Here is a 21911-nt window from a genome sequence, read left to right as displayed (position 1 = left end):
TTCTGTTGTCTCTTCATCTTATCTCTCTCCATCTCTCCTCTGTCTGTGCCTCTGGATGTCATGCAGGTCATTCTGGCAGAATTCGTCCTACCGGAGCCCCTAGATGGGTGCAGGTGCCCGAAGGAGTCGTGTATGCCACCATCACCCTGGGTACTGCTTGTGCGCACAGCCGAATGCCAGTGTTGCCTCGCCTGCTGCCTGGTGGGGTGCATGCTTCAAGGGTGGCCGCTGCCCTCTCCCTGTCCTCATGCCTGGGTCCTGCATGTCCGTGCCTGTGTGTCATCCTTTCAGGAGAAGTGACTTAGCGTCCCCACTTGCACAGACCCCTGCCCACGCGTCCCAACTCATGGCTGAAAGACTCAGAGTACTGCGTGGCCACTCTGCCCTCTGTTCCTGAGGGCTTCCCATAGGACATGGTGGGGTGCAGTCCACCTGGGGACAGGAAAAATAGGGATGGTGACATCTGAGCACCCTGCCTTCCACTCCTGTTTCCTAGTGACCCTGGAAGCCAACTCTCCTTTTTAAGAATATCCTACATTTAGGGGCATAGGAGTCCCTGGGTGGCACAAACAGTTAAGTGCTCAGCTACTAACCAAAAGGTTGGGAGTTCAAATCTACCCAGAGGCCTGTCGGAAGAAAGGCCCAGTGATCTGCTTCCAAAAAGATCACAGCCTTGAAAACCCTATCGAGTACAGTTCTGTTTTGACACACATGGGGTTGCCATGACTCGGAGCCGACTCGACAGCAACTGGTTTTATGATTACTCTTAGGGCTAAATAAAATTGTTAATAAATTTGCCCTAAATTTCCTCCAGGCTACTCCAGGTACCATGATTTGCTGTTTCTTCTCCATTAGCTTCCTGATCCCCCCGTGGAACAGGATGGGCGGGTATTAGAATTCTCCATGTAACACGTGGGAAAAACACAGAAGCACAAAACAGCGAGGGGATTTACCCAACTTCTTCGCGCTACACTCTGTGGCCTCCCTCCCTCCATTTTTGTTACTGAACGAGGTAGCCCAGTGACACGTCATTGTTCTTATTTCATGTATCCTACAGATAATACAAAACTGATAATGGGGACATTTTTAAAAATCACCCTGATCCTCCCACCATATCAGTCATTTTGATTTCTCCATGCTGGGTATATCGGCAGATGTAATTTTAATTGTGCTTGTTTACCTACCATTCTGTCTGCAGGAGTTTGTGGAGTTGCAGACTAGTCCTCAGAGTTTTAGTTGATGATGGTTGCATGGTATGCTTCTGACTGGACAGAACCTTTACTTAACCAGTTCCCTTCCATTAAATAGCACTCGACTATCTCAATGCATGGAACCCTCCCCTTCTTGCTTTTTTTTTTTTTTTTTTACAAACTAGTTTCCTAGGAAAAACTCCCTGGACTGGGATTACTGGGTCAAAGGGCGTGGGTGTTTTTGGCTCTTAAAACACCAGGCTACCAGACTGCTTTCTGAGAGGCTTGTGTTAATTTATGTTGCCGCCAGCCACAGGGGAGTTCAGGGTCCCCCACTGGGTAGCATTTTAAATCATTGCTTAGTTAATAGGTGTAAAATTATCAACTGTGCAGCTTTTTTATTAAGCCATGAATGGGAGTCGCACCCCAATGCTTTTAAAGAAACCTAATGTTAAAATGTTTAAAGTGTTGTATTCAGAAACCCTGTCACACATTTTCATTGGTACTGGAGCTAGAAGAACTATTGCAGTGGTCTCATCGGTTTCCCTATATTCGAATTCACATGTGGTTCTGTTTTCTTAGTACGCAGGAACTTAGCTATGCAGGTGGAAGGGGCTCTCAGAAGGGAAGATTAGGGCTCTAGGGGGCTATCTCTTTTCTGAAAGGGGTCATGTGGAGGAAAGGGGTTTTATTCCCCCACATTTGAGGGAGCAGAGCAAGGACCTGTGTAGAAGTCACAGGGCAGGAGATGCTGGGCCCATTTTCTGTTAGGACTGCCCAGTAGTGAAAGGAAGCATCCAGCAATCAAGAGGTAGTGAGCTCCCCGTCCACGGGGAATTCAAGCAGAGGCTGGAGTAGCGTCAGCATTGCCATAGACTGGATGCCTGGTCTGTAGGGATCCCTGAGGTTCCTCTTCTTCGGTTCCCGCTTTTCAGTGTTGTTGGATTTTTTCCCCCCTCAGGTAGGTAGTTTTGTCGTCCTTAGTAAACAGCAGCAAGGCCTGTGGCACAGAGTTTTGGAGTTCTTTCAAAATAGAACAAAAACGTGAGGTTGGCTCACTGCCACAGGTAAGGGAAAGGGTGTAAGGAGAAACAGGGCTGAAAGCAGCTAAGTTTGCGCAGGGAGGGGTTGAGCAGGGAGGGGTGGATTCTCTCGAGGATGAAAGACTGGATTTTAAAAAAGGAATATGACTATGTGGGGAGTACTTAGGGGCTGGAAGGTGGCCTCCTTCCTGAGCATGCTATTTCCTACGGTGGTTTATTTAGCCTTGTATTTCTGAGGGTCACGGTCCTGTCTCCCCTCTGTCTGATAGAACCAGGCCCTGCCGGCCGGGAGGCTTTTGGAGGAGTGCTGTGTATGCAGCTCAAGGCTCTGGTGGTGTTCCCTTCTTCCTGGTCCCTCAGATTGACAGAATTGCACAGAACAATCTAGAAAGATTCCCCCCCACCCCAACCTGCTTCATCCCTCAGTTGAGGAAACAGAGGCCTAGAGTAGAACTGGCCTTAAGAGCAAACAGCTGGTCCGCGTGGCAATGTCTTGTCAGAGGTTTCTGTGAAGTCTGCGATGACAGGATTTGAGGACGAAAACAGGAAATTCTTGGTTTTGAGTTATTTGTGTGTGTGGTCAGAGATAGCCTCTGAGACGCTTCTCTGAAGGTGTTGGAGCAGAAAGACCTGCCAGGGTCTGCGGTTGGTGGCTGAGGGGCTGGTTCAGGGGCACGAGAGGCAAGTGAGTTGAGTCCTGAGGCCTGCTGCCGGCTACCAGCTGCTGGTTGCCCTCCTGAACGAACCACATTGAGGAATATCCCTGCTGGTGGGGCTGTGACTGAGCTGGTCTTCCTTACAGAGGATGGAGAGGCCGTGAGCAGCTCCTATGAGTCCTACGATGAAGAGGAAAGCAGCAAGGGCAAGTCAGCCCCCTACCAGTGGCCCTCGCCCGAGGCCAGCATCGAGCTGATGCGTGATGCCCGCATCTGCGCCTTCCTGTGGCGCAAGAAGTGGCTGGGGCAGTGGGCCAAGCAGCTCTGTGTCATCAAGGACACCAGACTCCTGGTCAGTCAGTCTTATGTTGTGTTCCGTCTTCTCGCGGGGGTGGGGGGTGGGGTGGGTTGGCGGGAGGGCATAGCTGGGGAAGGGGGGGTCTCAGATGACAGCAGTTGGGAGCCTTTTTATATCAGGATGTCTTAACCTCTCCTTAATCTGAAATTGTGTGCAGAATTTTGTAGGTATAGGTGAATGTGTTTTTTCTTAATTAGAAAATTTCTAGTAGTTTTTATTCAGACTCTATCCCATTCACATTAAAAAAAAGATTTTATTGTGATAAATATATGTGACAAAGCATTTGCTCTTTCAGCATGTTTACAGGTGACATTAATGACAATTTTGCAACGTTAATTGCATTCATCATACTGTTCAATCACCACCTGTATCTGTTTGCCGGATTTTTCCATTACTGTTAGCAGAAGTTCAGTGCCCCCTAAGCCATGAGCCTGCTGCTACCCGAACCCAGCTCCCAGCCCTGATTCTGGTTATTGCTTTCATCTGTGCTATGTGCGAATCGTACGCATTTTCTCAGAAGTTGCAATGCTTTTAATTACTGATGTAAGACAAGACCCAAAAAGAAATCAGAAGATAGTACTCTGATAACAGTCCTATTTCCGGTTATTTTAAGATTTGGTTTTATGTCCTCATTTAAAGTTCCATGGAGTTATTATAAACACATTTCTTCGCTGGTTACAGTGTGCCCTGCTCAGGGCAAATGCTGTAAGGACCCCAGTTTTACAAATGAGAAACTAAGGTGCAAAGAAAAGTATTTTGCTTGGTTGGGAGGAGAGTCCCTTCCTTTCTCTCCTAACAGACCATCTTCTAACTAAGCAGATAATAAACTTAGTTTTCATTCCCTGTGGATCCCTTACTGGGGAAACTCAGCTAGAAATGATGACAAGAGGTAGAGAAATGATAAAAAAGTTAGGTCCACCTCTGGTAAGTGACAGTTACCTACGGATGGCACATTTTAGGAACCACCCCAGGCCCGGAGTGAGGTTTGAGTGGTTTAAGCAAGCAAAGGCCTGAAGCTTCCCTGGCCAAGGCTGGTAAGAATGAGGCTTGAAGGAGAGGCCACCACCTGCCTTGTCCCTCTGATGTTTGAGATTAAGGCTCTGGGCCTGCTGTCGGGTGTCCAGCCTTTTGACTTCGTTGGGTAAAGCCGGGCTCTCCTGCAACGCCTGGAGGCCTTGCCTCTGCAGACCTGGCTAGACCTGGCAACCTGGTTTCTCTTGTCTTTTCTTCCAGTGCTACAAATCCTCCAAGGACCACAGCCCGCAGCTGGACGTGAACTTGCTGGGCAGCAGCGTCATCCACAAGGAGAAGCAAGTGCGGAAGAAGGAGCACAAGCTGAAGATCACGCCGATGAACGCCGACGTGATCGTGCTGGGCCTGCAGAGCAAAGACCAGGCTGAGCAGTGGCTCCGGGTGAGGGGGACGCCAGGCCACGGGGGCAGTGGGGCCTGCTCCCCTCTGGGGCTCTGAGTTCTGGCTCACCAACTCTCCTAAATCCAGTTGCTCTTGAGTTGATTCCAACTTACGGGGACTCCATGCACGTAAAGTAGAACTGTGTTCTATAGGGTTTGCAGTGGCTGATTCTTCAGAAGTAGATTGCCAGGCTTTTCTTCCGAGGCACCTCTGGGTGGAGTCGAACCACCAACCTTTCGGTTAGCAGCCAAGCACATTAACCATTTGTACCACCCACCAGCTATCATAAATCTAGCTTTTTCAAAAGGGATGGATGATGTTGCCAGGGTGAGGGGTCTATGATCCTTCATGTCTATGATGCTTCCTGTGTTCTAAGTGGTAGCAGACCGTTTTATGGAAATCAGGGACAGCACTCTGCTGCTGGGTCTGACTCCTTCTCAGTCGCCTGGGCTCGGGCTCTTGATGAAATCCGTTTGCCTTCCTTGCCTCTAGTGAGGCGTCATCATTCTCCTTGTTAGAAAAAGCGTGGACGTCGCTGCCACTTGTTAAGTACTGACCATGGGCCATGGGCCTTTAGCAAATTTAATCCATCTAGCCACACTAGAGGTCGATGTCAGTGTCCCCTTCTTACAGGAGTGGAGGGTAAGGCTCAGAGGGAGGAGGTGACTTGCTCACGGTCACCCGGCCAGTGCGGTTGGGTTTCGAACCCAGCACTGTCTGACCACAGGTCCTGTGTTTACAGCCACAGGTGCACGGGGTGATGCTGCTGAAGCGTCTGGGGAGGGAGCTTGCCTGCCACATATTAGAAATGAGCTTGATAATCCAAGAAGCTATGAGGTTTGCACCAAGAATGTTCCAGAGAAGCCTCCCTACCCAGCATGGTCCCTGGTGAGGCCATGGAGGGCCAGAGGGGCCTCTTCCCTCCTTCCCGATACCCCCTCCACCATCACTGCCACATTGATGCGTTTCTCGTGTAGGAGCCTTACACCCACCCTCCACCCCCATCCGCTGCCTCAGCTAAACATAACCACCTTGGTGAGCCCATGAGCCCTGCAAATTGTAACACACCTGCAGTGCCTTATTAAAGCGTGACTGAAGGTAGTATCTGCCGAGGAACTGGCCTTCTCGAGGGCTGAGTTCCCCAGTTTTGGGGCTGGGGGCTGCTTCTGTGAACCCACTAAATGTTCTGAGAATACCTGGCCCAGTCTGTCTCAAAGCCAAGCTTCTCGTAGGAGTGGACAGGCACCTCAGTCCTTACTGCAAATTTCCCAGATGGCTGATGACAATGTATAGGACAAGAAAACTCGCCACACTGCATACTTGCAGTCAGCAGATCGCTGTGGGGGAGGTGCTTGGAGAATGTTGGCTCTGGAAGGCCTGTTGTTGTTAGGTGCTGTTGAGTTGATGCTGACTCATAGCGAACCCACGTGACAGAGCAGAATCGCCCCATAGGGTTTTCTAACCTGTGGTTTTTATGGAAGCAGATCACCAGGTCTTTCTCCTGCAGAGCCACTGGGTGAGTTTGAACCGCCAACCTTTCAGTTCGCAGCCAAGTGCTTAATCATTGTGCCACCAGGGCTCCTTTTCTGGAAGGCCTAACCTGGGTATTTAAGAGCGTGGGCTCTAGGTTCGAATTCTGGCTCCACCCCTTTTTAGCTGAGTGGCCTTGAGCTGGTTACTGTAAGAATGGTGTGAGGCAGTGTCTGACCTCCTCCAACCCCACAAGGGGGAAGGAGAACCAAGATCAACAGCCCAAGGCTGATTCCTGTGAGGTGGAGGCCAGACAAGCCTCCTCTCTCCACCATCTTTACCAACTCTGACACCAACCGTTCCTCACACAGCACACTCTACTTCTCTGCTGGGTTCGATAATACGTTGCAGTGGCCACATAGAACTCACCGACCATACTCAGGATTATGGGGTTTATGAGGGAAGTAACAATTATGATTCAGGCTCAAGAACACTCAGGATACAGTTATTCCACCAGGATAGCCTCTCCCCAGCTGTGCTCACAGGCACACCTCTCTCCCTGGCCCTCAGTCTTCTGCCCAAAGGCGCTTAGCTTTCTCTCTCTGGGGGCCAGGAAGCCCACCGCACTGTTTCCTCCTGCCAGGTCTCTGCTCCTGGGTCTCTCCTTCCTTGGTGGTGGGCTCTTCCCCTCTGCTCTGAAATTGGGTCTCCTTTAAGGCAGAACTGACCAATCCCCTTAGTAGGCCACAATTACCCTATCACACAGTCTTGCCCAGTCAACTGGGTGTGAGTTATAAGACCATGTCTAGAAAGGCCACACGTAAAAGTAATTAATCACACTGCAGTTACTTAACGCATGCGTAGTGCTTAGCACTATACTTGGCCTGCGGGGAGTGCTACATGAACTGTGGCTAGTGCTGACACGGGAACGGAGGCCCAGGGAAAGCTAGGGGCTGGCCCTGAGCTGCAGAGCTGATGAGGACCCAGGGCTCTGGGCTGCTGGTTTGGTTTGTAATTCCCTTCTCTTGCCCAGGTCCTGTCCTGGCTGGCCTGGTCTCCATACCAGCCCTTCCCTACCCCCATCTCTCACGCCCCTTGCTCCCAGTTCCCAGTGCTATTCCTCTGACTGCTCAGACCCCCATCCTATCCCTGACCCCAACTTCCCTCCCCCAAACTCCCACGCCCTCTTCCGGAGACCCCTGCCCCCACAGCCCCCTGCTGGTAGTTTCAGAGACAAGCAGGCTTTTTTTTCAGCAGGCCCAGCCTCTGTCCCGGCTGCACAGAGAGACCCTGTTCCTCCCTGCTCTGCAGAACTGCAGAAGTGGGCTTGGCTGTATGTGCCCGAGTGCAGAAGCTGCACACTCTTGCAGTTGGTGGGCCGATTAGTCACACCAGTTTTACCAAACCGACCTCCCTTCACAACCCTCAAAGACTAATCGCAGTTCCTGGAGCTGAGGGCCGACTGCTCTGGCCAGCTCTGAGCTTGCTGCAAAGGCCCCACCCCCGGAGCATGTGGGGCCTGCAGGAGCGAGGCCTGAAGCCACAGCCCTCCCCTCCGTGGCTGCCCCTCTGGGCTCTGAGGCCATCTGTGGCCCAGGGGGTAGTGAGTGGTTCTCTGTTCCCTGGAAATAGGGCATCTTCTCTCTCACCTCCACCCACTCTCCTTGACCTTTGGTCTGGCTCTGTGTGCAGGCCAGAAGGGCCTGTCAGGGCCTCGGCCTTCCCTGACACGTCTCTTCTCCCATCAGGTCATCCAGGAGGTGAGCAGCCTGCCTTCCGAGGGCATGTCCGAGGGAAACCAATGCGTCCCAGATACCCAGCGCCTCAGCTGTCAGAAAGTAAGCCTCTACCCTTCTCGGGAGGAGACTGCAATTCCACTTTTTCTCCGTAAAAATTCCAAGTGTAAAATTGGGAGCTGTGTTTTTGCATGTCAGCCCAATGAAAAAGAAACATGTAATGCTTGGATAAGGATGTTAGCTTGGCAGGAAAACGGGTGAAACAGATACAGACCTAAATTGTTTTCTTAATTAGGGGGGCGGGGAAGCTTTATTGGAACAGAAGTGACTTTGGCCCACATGCTGAAGATGTGGGCCACAGGAAGATTTACTTTATGAGGTTGTTTTTCCTACTTACTCCCCAGTCAAGCCTCTAGGGGAACTGTCTCATTGTTGATGCCTGCCAAAGGTCTCTGGTGCTTGTTGGCCTGGAGCTTTGGAGCACTCAGCATAAGCGACAAGGTGGAGGAAGTTGGGTTGGATGCTGGCTGAGGGACCCACCACCCGTGGGGTCACATTCCACATCCCCGGGTCTCCACAGGTTGGTATCCGGAAGCCTGGGCTTGCACAGAGCAGCCAGAGAGTCACTGGGCCTCGTCTCAGGGTCCCCATCTCTGGAAGGGAGGAAAGCAAGAGGGTATGCAGAGGGCTTGGGTAGGGTGTAAGCCCTTTGTTCTTGGAGAGCGCAGGCCATCCCTCATGGAGAAATACTATGGCCCTTCCAGGGGGACTTAGGCTGACGTTTTAGTTGTCTTGTTCATTCCTTGATAACTGACAAGAAAACTAAAGTCAGAGTGAACTTGGGGTTCCTTCATGTTGGGGTGAGAAACAAGATCCGTCCCTGAAGACTTGGTGAGCAGGACCCCCTGGCTGGGTGGCTTTAGCTCCTGGACCCTGCCCGTGGATCCCATCAGCTGGTTTTCCCAGAGGTCTGGAGTAGGTGGTTCTCTCGAGGAAGCTTGATAGGAAGATTCCAGATGCTTCAAGTTCTAACAGCAGCAGCTACACTTTTCTAGGGGCTCTCTGTAGTCCCCGTAGGAACCCTGGGAATGCAGACTAGGATGTTATCTCTAGTTTACACACCTGTGGAGTGGGGCTTTGAGAGGCTTCTAACCTGTGCACCCGCTGGCTAGAGAGTGCTTGAGCTGTGGTCCGAATTGTGGTCTGACCCCGTGCAGCACAGTCAGCTCTCAGCAGACTCCCCCACCCGATCCCAGGATGTTGGTTCCCAGCTTGACCATGGGAGTCACTTCAGTTGGGATGCAGACTTGAATGCCACCCTGGGGCTGCCTACCTGCCCTTCCCACTGTCACGTCAAGGGCCACGGCCTCATCAGGTTGAGCTGTCATTTTGAGAACCTGTGAATGAGGATGGGTGGTGGCTTGAAGAGGGGATGGTGCTGTGGGACAGAGCAGGGAAGTTCAGGAGGGGGTGGGGAAAGCAGCTGGAGAAGCTGCTCTCAGGCCCAGGGGGAAGCTTGGCTAATGACCAAACTTCCAGTGACCTGGACTGTTGCTTTCCAGGTGGCAGGGACAGGGGGTAGTCAGGTTGACTCTGGCTTACACCCAAGAGCCATCTACTATTTTTCCCCAAATTGTAGTCTCCGAGGTAACCATTCCCAGCCAGGGATCACCCCACTGTCTTTCTTTTTTCCACAGCTGGAGATTGCTGAGAAGTACCTGTTAGCCGCTGAGTATGGAGGCTGCATAGATGGACACCCTGAGGTCCCAGAGACCAAAGATGGTAACAGCACTTCTGCCTCAGCCTCACGGTCAGGGAGGGATGTGCTATCCCTGAGTGTGAGACTTGTCTGGCTCAACTATAGCACATTTTAGCACCTGATTCTAACCTCGCCTTCAATTATAAACTACTCGGAAATGCTACAGCTGATCCACCACCACCAGTTGCCGTTAAGTCGACTCTGACTCATGGAGACCCCATGTGTGTCAGAGTAGAACTTTGCTCTATAGGGTCTTCAGTGGCTGATTTTTTGGAAGTAGATCATCAGGCCTTTCCTCTGAGGCACCTCTGGGGGGACTCAAACCTCCAGCCTTTGGGTTAGCAGCCAAGTACATTAACCATCTGCACTGTCTTGGATTCCCCGACAGCTAATAGAACCAGGAAAAAGAAGTGACCAAATTGAAGTTACTTGTCACAAAATGCTGGGGATAGAATATTCTTTTATTTCTTCTTTTTACCAATCCCCTTTGAAATCTTTTAACCAAGACAGTTCATAAAGATTCTCAAGCGCCTCCATATTCTACAAGAGATGTCTCTGTGTCTGTCGTGAGTGTGTTAGAGACATCTGACTCAGGGCTGTGAAACCTGGATTGGAGAGCAGAAGACACACATGCGTGTGTGTGTACGTGTATGTGTACGGGCAGGTATAGCGGGAACGAGTCTGCCATATTCCCCAGCTTCCGGCAAGGGCATGTCAGTGGTCTGTGGGCAATGATGACTGATCTCTCCCTCTTCTTGACAGTCAAGAAGAAATGTTCTGCTGGTCTCAAACTGAGCAACCTAATGAACCTGGGCAGGAAGAAATCCGCATCGCTGGAGCCTTCAGAGAGGGCCCTTGAGACATCCAGTAAGAATGGCAGCCCCCCAAAGGCAGGGGAGCTCAGATGGCCAAGGCAGAGGGTTAGGTCTTGCTTTAAACCTCTCCAGGGACAGAGAGCCCATGGCCCTCAGGCGTCTGTTTCTCTTCACTGCAGGTGGTTCTCTATGCCTAATCAGACTCTCTCTTGCCGCAACGTTTGATCCTTTGTGGAGGTGAAGGGTAACTGACTGGTGTCCTCCTAATGTGTTTTTACAAATTATGTTCATTTGATCAGTGCTTACGGAGCATGGCAGGTACAGTGTTTGGCACCATGGAAAAGGGGACTAGGCAGATGGAGGACATAGTCCTGAGATCTTATAGCCCAGGAGAGATGATGGCTTTATATCATAACTACACCCTGTGCCATCCTAATAGTTATAAAAACTCAGGGACAGAAAGAACCTTTCCTGCTATGTGGTCCGAGGTGGTGGTGTGGGGAAGAATGGCTTCATGTACCCGAGCCTTGAAGGGTGGGTGGGAGATCAGTGGGTTGGGATGGTGCTGTGGGCAGGCGCAAAGATTCTGAGATGGGATAGGTGAGACCCATTAGGGTGATGACGAGAAGGCCATGTTGCTGGTATGGAGAGTGTACATGGGGGCTAGCATCCAGGGGCAGCCTCTTAGAGGTCATCTCTACTGTCCTCAGGTCATACTTGAGGAAACTGAGGCCAGGAGAGGAGAGGGGCCTTTCCCAGAAAATGTTCTTGGGTTAGGGGCTGAGCCTGGGGTCCTAGTTCCCAACCTGGGACTCACTGCTGTAGCTCCTCTGGGATCTGAAAGCCATTACTGTCCACCCTCAGGCATTCTCCTCTTCCTCATGGAACTCATGTCTTATCCTTGGGCTCGTTCCCAGGTTCCAGTTAAGTTCTGTTTTGTGAGGCTGGCAGGGTGGGAAGGCAGCAGATTGGGCCTTACCTTTGGTACTTCTGCTTCCCCAGCCCAACTCTGCCAGGCCATGCAGCCTCAGAGGGCACCATGCTTGGCACTGGGGCCTAGTTCCAGTGAGTCATTGTTTGGGAGCTGTGGCTGGGCTATTGCTGGAAGTCTACTCAGCAGCTAAGCATGCCCCTGTCCCCTGTGGCAGTGGGGAGGGTGGGAGAACTGCTGTCCTTCCCAGGACCTGGTGCTTTGATCTGAGAGCCCAGCCTCTCTTAGAGTTCCCCTAGGAATGGTGATGGCGTGTAGCCTGGAAGAACCAGCATCTCTAGGGCCTGGTCCTTAACTTCTTCCGCTTTGCTATAGGGATGTGATGTGAATGAGGCTCTGAGAAGTTTGCAGTCCCCAGGGTGTGTCCAGTGTGGGGCTGGGTGGGAAGGTGGCCATGCATTGTCACCCTGCAGCATGGGTCTGTTAATCCGGGCTGAGGGTCAGAGCCACAACTGGTCCCTCAGGATGGAGAATGTATCCACTTTCTAAGAACTAGTGCCCCTGGGAAGGTGAGGAGCCTGGGTGACGTCAACCCACTGCAGACTTTTCTCATCTTTGAGCCCCGGAGACAGATGCTGAACTTGGCACATGGTGTCAGCTCAGTAACGTCCATTGAATGGTGGAGAGGACATGTCTTCTCCTGGGAGCTGGGCCTGACATGAAATCATTTGAGAGCAGTAAAGGGTTGTATGAGGGTGCACCCCGGTGCTGGCAGCCTCTGCATGCAGACAGAGAAGGGGGGCCCTGAGGGAGCGGCCTCGGGGCCAGACCCCAGGCACTGGAGATACTGTGGTAGACAGCTTACCCTTGAGAAGCTCATGTGTCCTTTTGGGAGACCAACATGGAGACAGGAGCCAAGTGTACTAAAGGAAGGCTGAGCGAGGAGCATAGGAGCGAGGGCCCTAGCCCAGCGGAAGCTGGCAGGAGGAAGAAGAGTTGGCCATGAAGAGAACTCTGCAGGCTGAGACTGAGCAGACCAGGAATGGAAAGGCTCTTAGGGGCTGAGGAAGCTAGGTGTGGAGGCAACAGGATCGAGCCTGTAGCAAGGAGCCTCGGGGTGGGGTGAGCTTCCTGCCGTGGTGGTCTTAGTGACAAGAGGCGCGGAGGGCTGCTGTGGGGCCATGGCCCTTAGAGTTGTGACGATGAGGTCTAGAGTCGGGGGAGCCCCTGGCCTGTACACCCATGGGGTCTGGTCTAAACAGAGATTCCACTCACTTCTCTCTGGACACCCCTTGTCCTAAAACCAGCACAGCTCTGTGCTGCCACCTCCCAAGGGTCCAGCTGCTTCCACAAGGAAGACGTGCCCTGAGATTCTTGGGGGGTCCTCAGGAGGTACAGCAGCGGTGCCAGCCTGGACACGAGTGAGCCCTCCTGCAGCTGTGTCTCCTCCTGCAGGTTACCTGAACATCCTGGTGAACAGCCAGTGGAAGTCGCGCTGGTGCTCTGTCAAGGACAGTCACCTCCACTTCTACCAGGACCGGAACCGGAGCAAGGCTGCCCAGCAGCCCCTCAGCCTGGTGGGCTGCGAGGTGGTCCCAGACCCAAGCCCAGACCACCTCTATTCCTTCCGCATCCTCCACAACGGGGAGGAGCTGGCCAAACTCGAGGTACCGCCCGCCAGTGGGGCAGACGGGAGGGACTGCCCGAGTATGGGGTCACGGTTGTTCGCTGCAAGCCCAGAGGACTCTGCAGCCCTGCAAAGGGCGACAGCATTGCCACACGCTGTTTTCACTTGCTGTTGCCTGAGATTGTTTGCATTTTTGAAAATTTCCATTCCCTTTCTGACCTCAGGGTGGTTGTGTTATAGGCGAGGGACAATGAGCTAGTTCCTGCACTTGGGGCCGGAGGAATATTTATAACTCCCTGAGCTGCTAGGAAAAGGCCGCTGGGGAGTCAGAGAGGGCCTTATTTAGTTTGTGCATCAGCAGACGGGAGCCTTGATGCCCAGCAGCTAAAAATGATGCCTGTTAGCGCTTCTCTGAGGAGGAATTAGGTTTGTGATACAATTAAACTTCTCCCACTCCCCACCCTGTTTGATATGATGTTACCTTTACAGAAATAAGAAATGACATTGCCTTGCACGGAGCTGTGGCAGGCCGGAGCCTTGTCTGAGCTATGCTTGCATAAACACATACTTCCCATTTCACTCCAGTTCACTTTATCTAAGGGGTCTTCATCCAAATTATGCTCTAGTGCTGCCCTCCGGTGGTTAAAAGGCTGTATTACAATTGCTTTGGGTCTGAGCAAGCTTGTATCCATCCATCCAATATTCAGTGTCTACTTGAATACGATAATATGGTGAACGAGACAGATAACAGTCCCTGCCCTTATGGAACTCACATTCTTGTATGAGTGTGAGATGTTATTCAACTAATTACCCATTAATTGCAGTTGCTGGAGAAGGTGCTGTGAATTTGTGTAGAAGTCTATACCCTGGAGGGAGGGAAGGAGGTTGCGGAGGGAAGGTCTTGGGCTCGGGCTCAATCCTAAGAGCAATGAGAGCAAAGTGTTACTGGACAGCAGCAGGCTCAGATTTGGATTTTGAGATGCTTCCTCCAGCTAGACAGATGGGAGGAAGACAAAAAGGGACCAGGAGAGCCAATAGGAAGATATTATGGTTACTCAGGCCAGAGGTGGTAGGAGTTGGAACTAAGGGCTGCCCATGAGCGCTGTATTGAGAAACCCAGTTGAAATAAATGGGAAAAGGAAGCCAGCTAAATGTCAAACTCTTAACTTATCGCTCCCTCTGTGATTAAGAGAACGTAGCAGAAAGGGCAGCGGAGTTGCGCTAGATGATGTCAGTGTGGTAGCTGTGCTTTCTCGTAGAAATAAATGCCCAGCCTTTTCTTGTTATAAAGGCCACAAATAATGTTGGCATTTTAGTAGAAGTACCCAGTGCACCCAGTGCGCGTATTTGATTAGAATGCATTGTTCCCGAAAAAAAAACAAGCACCAAATTCACTGGGAGTTAGTTCTTGATTTGTCAGAGCTGGTTGACCTGGTAAGGTATTTAAGACATCTTGACTTTGCATCAAAACCATAGACAAAAAGTACATTTGAATTTTGTGATTTCTTAGCAGGGGTCCAGGCAGCCTTGCATGCATGGATTAGGGTGATAAGCTAACGTGATAGTGTATAAAATAGAGGTGCCAACCTAAAAAGTATAGGCAGTTTTAACAGTTCTCCTCAGCCCCTTAGCCTTCTAGAAATAAGCGTATATAAATCACTTGTGACACCTAGGACTGATGTCCGCGGTGTCACTGAGGTGAAACCAAGTTATCACCAGTGGCACAAAGTGTTATTTGGAGTCACTATAGGGGATGGGATAGGCTGGTAAAATGAGAGTGCCTGGGCCCTCCCAACTGCCTTGCCCGGGGTGGGCCTGGAGCAGGGGTGCTGCTGTGGCCTGGTGGGGAGGGGCTGGACACCAGGCAGGGACAGCTCACCCTGCTAATCTCTCTTGGCCACTTTCCCAGGCCAAGTCTTCTGAGGAAATGGGCCACTGGCTGGGCCTCCTGCTGTCTGAGTCAGGCTCTAAGACAGACCCGGAAGAATTCACCTATGACTATGTGGATGCTGACAGGGTTTCCTGTATTGTGACTGCAGCCAAAAACTCGCTGCTGTGAGTATAAACTTCCAGACCTAGGGCCCAGAGTGGCCTCTGGTTGTCACCCACAGCAGGGTGGCAGCTGACACGGTTCAGCCCTGTTTTACCCAGCAGCAGGAAGAGGCCGAGGCCAAGTCCAAGGCCGAGGAGTAGCCCTCAGGGAAGCCCAGCTAAGGGCTAGAAGCCGGGTCAGTCTTCGGGTCCCAGCACCCTTGACTCTGGTTAGATGCTCTCCTTCCGACAGAGTCGGCCTTTTAACGGACCTCCCGCATGTCCCTCCATCCCTAGCACACCCTGGAGTAAGCAGGGCTGGCATTTCTGCTTTCCAAGGGAGCAGCCTGGGGCTCCCAGAGAAGTGCTCTGGGGCAGGGTGGTGGAGCTGTGGGAAGCTGGCCAAGCCGCTGAAATGGCGATTGTTTTATGCCCCAAACTACTGTGAGGATGAAATAAGATGGGATTTTGTTGTTGGGAGGAGATCCTAACCGACAGGGATCAGGGAGAAAAGGTGGCAAAAGGAGCCTGAGAGGAGGGCAGGGGCAAGGAGCGTTGTTCTGGGAGAGAAATCTGGAACCAAGAGTTCTAATATGAAGGCACTAGAGGGAGGAGATTCCCCAAAGAAACGAGGTAGCTGTCAGTTCCCAGGTCTCCACCTAGCCTCCGGCTTTCACTGTACCCTTGTGGTTCTCAATCCTTTGAGATGTGGCTTTCCCTGCCCTGTCCTGAATCCTTCACCACGCCGTGTCTTGCAGACTGATGCAGAGAAAGTTTTCAGAGCCGAATGCGTACATTGACGGCCTGCCCCTCCAGGAGCGGCAGGAGGAGCTGTACGACGATGTGGAGATGTCAGAGCTGACCGCAATGGTAAGGGGGCCGGCCTGGCCCGGGGCTGCCCCATCCTCCTCCTCCTGCCAAACCTGCCTCAACGCCAGACACAGTTAGATTGTCCCTTAGCTGAGTGGGTTCTGAGTGCACTTTCAATTCCATCAGTGCGGAACCTAGGCGGAACAGGCCCTCTTTTGGAGGCTGGGGCTGTGCTGCCTGCCTGGCTGGGAGACTTGTGTAGATAAAACAGCTGGTTAACCACTCTGGTCAGTGCTGGGGGTGTGGCGTTGGGAGCAGTAACACCATCAGTCTTTGAGCCCAAGTTGATAGCTGAGATGGAATCATTGTACTGATGGCCAACTCCATTGGCTGGGCATTTAATGGCCGTGCTAGGGGCTTCACGTGGATTACCTCTTGTAATCTGAACCCCCTTATAGGGGAGTATTACTCGAAAATATAAGATTCAGGAAAGATACTTAACATGTCCATGTCCTGGGTCTCCTACCTCCTAGTGGCAAATTCAGGACTTGAACCCAGGCCTTCTGATTCCATCACCGGGTTCCCCAGGAGGGCAGTCCCTTAGAACTCTAGCACGGGTGGTGGCCCCTCTACAGCCGTGAGAGCACAGCTAGTGGGGAAAGTCCTGCCTCTCTCTCCTCTGCAGCTGGACCCCACCGAGGAAGATACCCTGGGGCCAGATGCTCCATGTGCAAGCAAGCCTGACCGAGTGTACCTGGACCTCACGCCCATCAAGTCGTTCCTCCACAGCTCCGGCAGCATTCAAGCCCAGGCCACTTCCCCATCCTTGCCCTGCCTGGACGACCCAGCTGAGGCCTTCCCTGTGGATCCAGGCCCTGCCCCAGACGAGCCCTGCATAAAGGCTGCAGAGACCCCCGAGGAGCAGGTACAGGCCGTCTGCCGGCAGATGTGCTGGCTGTACCTTCCTAGGCCGCTCAGCCGGCTGAGTCATGTTCACTTTCTCCCAAAGCAGAGGCGGTGGGAGAGTCCGGAGCCTGAGGAGCCTTGCCTGAGAATCACCACCGTCAAAATCCAGACCGAACAGCAGAAAATCTCCTTCCCACAGAGCTGCCCTGACACAATGACCCTGACCCCCGCTGGGGCCAGCCCGCCCGGGAAGGACAGGCTGCGGGCCACCAGTGCAGGTGCTTGTCCTAGACACAGCCTAAGGTTTGGAAATGGCTTGGAGATGTCAGCTCTGTTCCCTCCCTCACAGATAAGCAAACGGAGGCTCAGAGAGGTGAAGGGACTTGCCCAAGGTCACTCAGCAAAGGGTGTGGGGCCCAGCTTCCTTTCCTGTCTGTAGGCTGGCCTGGCCTCCCAGCTCTGACTTCTCAGGGACAGACCAGGGCTGAGCCTGGGAACTGGGCTGGGGCAGCCCTTGTGTACCAGCCTAGCTGACCTGGGGAACCTCTCTCTGGGTCTGCAGAGATCAGACTTGGCAAGAACAGGACAGAAGCTGAGGTGAAGCGGTACACAGAGGAGAAGGAGAGGCTGGAGAAGAAGAAGGAAGAAATCCGGGGACACCTGGCTCAACTTCGGAAAGAGAAACGGGAGCTGAAAGAGGCCCTGTTAAAGTGTCCAGGTAAGGGGCCTCCCACTCGTGGGTGTGCAGGCTCAGACTTTCTGAAGGAATGATCTGATCTGTGCACCTGCCTTCCACACTGTGAGCCTTAGCCCCGTTGACCTCTGACAGAGCTCGGCACTCCCCTCTGTTACTCTCTCCCTGCTAATCCTGTTTGAGCCTGTTTAAGGGGTTGCTATTCTGTACAGAGAACCCCTTGACCTGATGTCAACCAGAAGTAGTAAAAACAGCTGGTTAAAGGAGGAAATTTTTAAAAATTATGTTTAGACTTTATACACATTTGTCTCAAGTTAAAACATTTATTCATTATGTCACTTTTTGATGTGGTGCCAAGGCCTTAACCTCCTGGGTCATCTTTCTGGCATGAAACATACCCATAATACATCATCCTTAATTTTCAGTCTTTGCAAGTGTCTGAGTTTTTGTTCACTTTAAAAGAAGCATAGAAATCTTAATCCTCCTAGATTATTTTCCAGATCATCCCCCCATCATGCAACAGCTGTTTTCCAGCAACTTGTCTCTTACAGAACCTTTCCGAAGCATTTAACTTGGTTTTTATAGAGTAATTTTTCATACTTAATCTATAAATTGCAGCTGCAATAACAAGTACATAAGGAGTCAAACCCAGCTGATGCCTGTGAAGCTTAAAATGTGGAAAAAGGAGGTTGAGAGGTGCAGACCTTTTTCTTCTTATACAACAGTGTTATAATCCACCTACCTTGCAATTGACCCATTTAAAGTATATAAATTCAGTAGTGTTAAGGTTATTCAGAGTTACACAACCCTCACCACAGTTTTATCACCCTAAAATGAAATCCCATAGCCATTAGCAGTCACTCCCTTCAACCCTCCTATCCCTAGGCCACCACTAATCTATTTTTCTGTCTCTATGGATTTGTGCCCACTGGTTTTGAGGGAAGGAGCCCTGGTGGTTGGTGCAGTGCTCCTTGGGAGAAAGATCAGTGAGCTCCTATGATGGAATACCACAGATCATAGTTCTTGGTGCTGCAGTACCAGAGAACCTAACAGCTGAGAGGAGAAGCATAATACAAGACTCAGAAGGTGCCACTGCTCCATTAGGCCTAGGGAAAGCACCAGAGGCACGAGGGTTCTGGTCTTGAAGGAAGTGTGGAGGGCAGGTTAGAACAGCCTAGCATCCTCCAAGGATCATTAATAAAGCTTCTCTCATCCTTCTGGGTCTCTGTAAAAATAGCAGATATCAAAACAACTGAGATCCTCTGAGAAACCACCAGAACAAGTAACCTCAGACTCATGCCTTCTTGTGAAGGCAGACTTCTCTTCTTCCAGAGCCTTCCCCAGCCTTTGTTGAATGCTAACGCAGGACTCAGGACTTGAGGCTACCCACTGCACAGGGAGAGGCCCGTCCCATTCCAGCTCTGAGTACTGGAGCCTGACCTGGGGTTCATACCCACCTGCAGTCCTGTTCCCACCCAGTAGGGCTTCCTGGATGTGGCTGAGATGGCATTCTCTGAGGGGCTTAATTCTCTCCACAGACAAGGGAGCCCTGGCCAGCCTGGAGCAGAAGCTGAAGGAAATTGATGAGGAGTGCAGGATTGAAGAGAGCAGGCGCGTGGACCTGGAGCTCAACATCATGGAGGTGAAGGACAACCTCAAGAAGGCTGAGGCAGGGCCTGTGACACTGGGGACCACTGTGGACACCACTCACCTGGAGAGCGTGAGCCCCCGAGTGAGTGCGGGAACCGTGGCTCCTCTGGGCAACTTGGAGGACCCTCCTGGATGGGTTGGGGGAGGTGGATCATGTCCCCCTCCCTCTGACTCAGCCCTTGCTCTCCTCTGACCACAGCCCAAAGCTGCCAGCCCCATCCCTGTCCCAGACTGTACTCCGGTCAACTCGGCGACAGCACTCAAGAACAGGCCTCTTTCAGTCATGGTCACAGGCAAAGGCACCGTCCTCCAGAAAGCCAAGGTAAGCAGTCGCTGCCCGCCTTTTTCAGGGCCACCAGAACTGTCACCAAGGTGGGAGTCCCTTTTCTGACCCCCGTGGTACCTTGCTGCTTTGGCACCTACCCTGAGTGATGGCTCCACTCACAGCAGGAACAGTCAGGCCTTGGCTTCGGGTGCCTTTGGCTCAGTCTTCAGCACCTGGTTCACGTGTTCTTACCAAGAGAACATGTCAGTCCCTAACTCCCCACCACGCTGTAGCAGTAGACTCCAGTGGGGCAGCTGATTGTGACTGAATAGTTTTCAAATTAAAAGGTCAGTGATTCTAAAGGACTTCTGCCACTGAAACTAACATTCAGACAGGTGATGTGATTTGCCCGAGGTTGCCCAGCCAGCTGGGAGTTAAACCAGGAAATGGATGGATGCTATTACTGGGTTTTCCCCCTCCCAAGGGCTACACAAAAAGTGTTTAGTCCTTTACTCATTTGTATAGTAAAGAAAATGCCTGGAGCTGCCTTTGTTTTTGGCAAACTCTGCTCCTTAATTTCCATCCTGTTTCCTGCTGGAGATGTTTTGAGGCATCTACACTGATGACTATTAAATCTACGGTGGAAACACTTGGCACATGAGCCACACTGCTCCTTCACTGCCATGGCAGACATCACTAATTGTTTGCAGCACTCTGTGCCACAGCCTCAAAATTTCCTAATAGGTGCTCTACGCAGTGATGAACGCTTAAGCAGAGTTGGCACAGGGATTGAAATGTATTTGCCATGTCTATTCCTAACTGCTTTTATGCTTAAAATATGTGTGTGTATATTTATATTTGTGTGTATATATTTTTTACACTTTTAAATGCATATAAGGGTTACTACAGAGGAATAACTAACTTTCTTTTTCTTTGGGGGGTGCTGGTATTTAAATGGTACCCTAGGAATGGGAGAAGAAAGGAACAAGTTAGGAAATAAGCTTCATCCAAGGACTATCATATCAATATGGACCTTGGTGACAATCCTGCTTCGTTAAAGTCTACGTTAAAGCAGCAACTCTGTGAAAGGGTGCGTCTGATTAGAAGAAAAAGCAAGGACTGGGGTACCATGAATGGAGAGCTTTGGCTAAGAGGAGGCTCGATTATTTTCCCAGAGCCAAGGGAAATAATACAACAAGAATATAACAAGAAAAAAGCTTCTTTGGAGACTTAAATCTATTGGATGGACACAAGAATGTTGTGTTTAGGAATGTTCTGTTTTTTTCTTTGAAATTTTCATCAAGTACTTTATCAAGTAGTGAAAAAAGCTTCTGATGTTGAGACTTTGAAGGAGGAGAAATCAAGGTAGCAGGTCCTTGTCCACTGGTATGTGGCTTTGCTGACTGAGAAGACCTAAACGCCTGCCCATCATCTCTTAGCCAATACTTTAGCAGGGCTGAGGGTTCACCTGCCCTTGCTTTCCGTTTGGTTCTGATATTTGCAGGCCCAACAGCGGCAGTCTACAACATGCTTTTTGAGAAACTATAACGGGAAAATATTTGGGACTCTGCTGAGGCACTGTCCCCACTAGGTCATAGGTCAAGGACATTGTTTTTGTCCCAGGGCAGGCCTGAATCAACTACTTTTAGATAAAATTTCAAGTGTATATATAGAAAAATGTTTAAAATTCTGTAACTTAGAATGTCTTTTGAGATTTAACTGACTTTTTATATTACCATAGAAAAAACTATCCTTTGTTTACAGATTCAGTCCTGTGGCCAGGTTGTTTTTAAGGGGAGAGTTATTTAATATAATGCTCTCCTAGTCCCTGTTTTTCAAGTTGTATCACTATCCAGGCCCCTTCCAAGAAAAAAGTAGTGAATTTTGGTTTAGATGATCTCCATTTTTCTCTTAAAGTTGGTAATGCTGTTCTTTGGGCTGCCCCTCCCTATCTTTTCCTTAGATGGCATTTTTTTTTTTTTTTTTTTTTTTTAACACAGGTTGAAAGGTTGAAACATTTCATGTATCATCTCTGCCCCATTTCTGGGAGTTCCGAATCAGAGTTCTCTGAGAACTAAAGGTCTTCTGAGTCTTTCTAATCCCAGGGCATTTACTTCTTTTGTCATAAACACTTGGTGACCCTTTACCAAGTGGTGAGTTAGATTTTTACAAATAAAATTTTAATTGTGAGTTTTCCTTATATTTGTATTTCATGTAATGACTGGGCCATTTACACACTGAACTTCAAAACAAATACAACAAATTGTTGCAAAACTACAATGTGGAATCCTCGAAGGAGACTGTAAACCGCCTTAAGTCATGGGTGAGTAGCATAAGCCAACCTCATTGCCATCGAGTCAACTCTGACTCATAGTGACCCTATAGGACAGAATAGAACTTACTTAGAACTGCCCTGTAGGGTTTCCCAAGGCTGTAATCTTTACAGAAGCAGACTGCCACATCTTTTTCCCACAGAGTGGCTGGTGGGTTCGAACCACCGACCTTCCTGTTGGTAGCCAAGTGCTTAACCAATGAGCCACCATGGTAAGGTTAAAAG

At 50.7% G+C, this 21911-nt stretch overlaps 1 protein-coding gene across 3 annotated transcripts in view; it reads left to right on the top strand.

Moving 5' to 3' along the window:
- AFAP1L2 (actin filament associated protein 1 like 2) overlaps positions 1-21351 on the top strand; it is a 40636-nt gene extending 19285 nt beyond the window's left edge. Inside the window, exons 4-18 of one of the 3 annotated variants that reach the window (XM_023729966.1) lie at positions 67-150; positions 3036-3241; positions 4481-4660; positions 7879-7968; positions 9564-9648; positions 10388-10492; positions 12827-13038; positions 14908-15053; positions 15788-15899; positions 16525-16764; positions 16849-17023; positions 17308-17463; positions 18978-19171; positions 19289-19411; positions 20321-21351. In XM_023729966.1, the coding sequence (XP_023585734.1) occupies positions 67-150; positions 3036-3241; positions 4481-4660; positions 7879-7968; positions 9564-9648; positions 10388-10492; positions 12827-13038; positions 14908-15053; positions 15788-15899; positions 16525-16764; positions 16849-17023; positions 17308-17463; positions 18978-19171; positions 19289-19411; positions 20321-20347 (2135 nt within the window). In that variant the 3' untranslated portion in view covers positions 20348-21351. The remainder of the gene's footprint in view (positions 1-66; positions 151-3035; positions 3242-4480; positions 4661-7878; positions 7969-9563; positions 9649-10387; positions 10493-12826; positions 13039-14907; positions 15054-15787; positions 15900-16524; positions 16765-16848; positions 17024-17307; positions 17464-18977; positions 19172-19288; positions 19412-20320) is intronic. The other 2 variants (XM_023729967.1, XM_023729965.1) reach the window with 2 other exon arrangements.
- The last annotated feature ends 560 nt before the right edge of the window (positions 21352-21911 follow it).

This window comes from Trichechus manatus, unplaced genomic scaffold (genome assembly GCF_000243295.1).
Source record: "Trichechus manatus latirostris isolate Lorelei unplaced genomic scaffold, TriManLat1.0 scaffold00031, whole genome shotgun sequence".
Lineage (NCBI taxonomy): Eukaryota > Metazoa > Chordata > Mammalia > Sirenia > Trichechidae > Trichechus > Trichechus manatus.
Note: the sequence above shows the minus strand (reverse complement) of the source record. Positions and strands in the feature narration are given on the sequence as shown.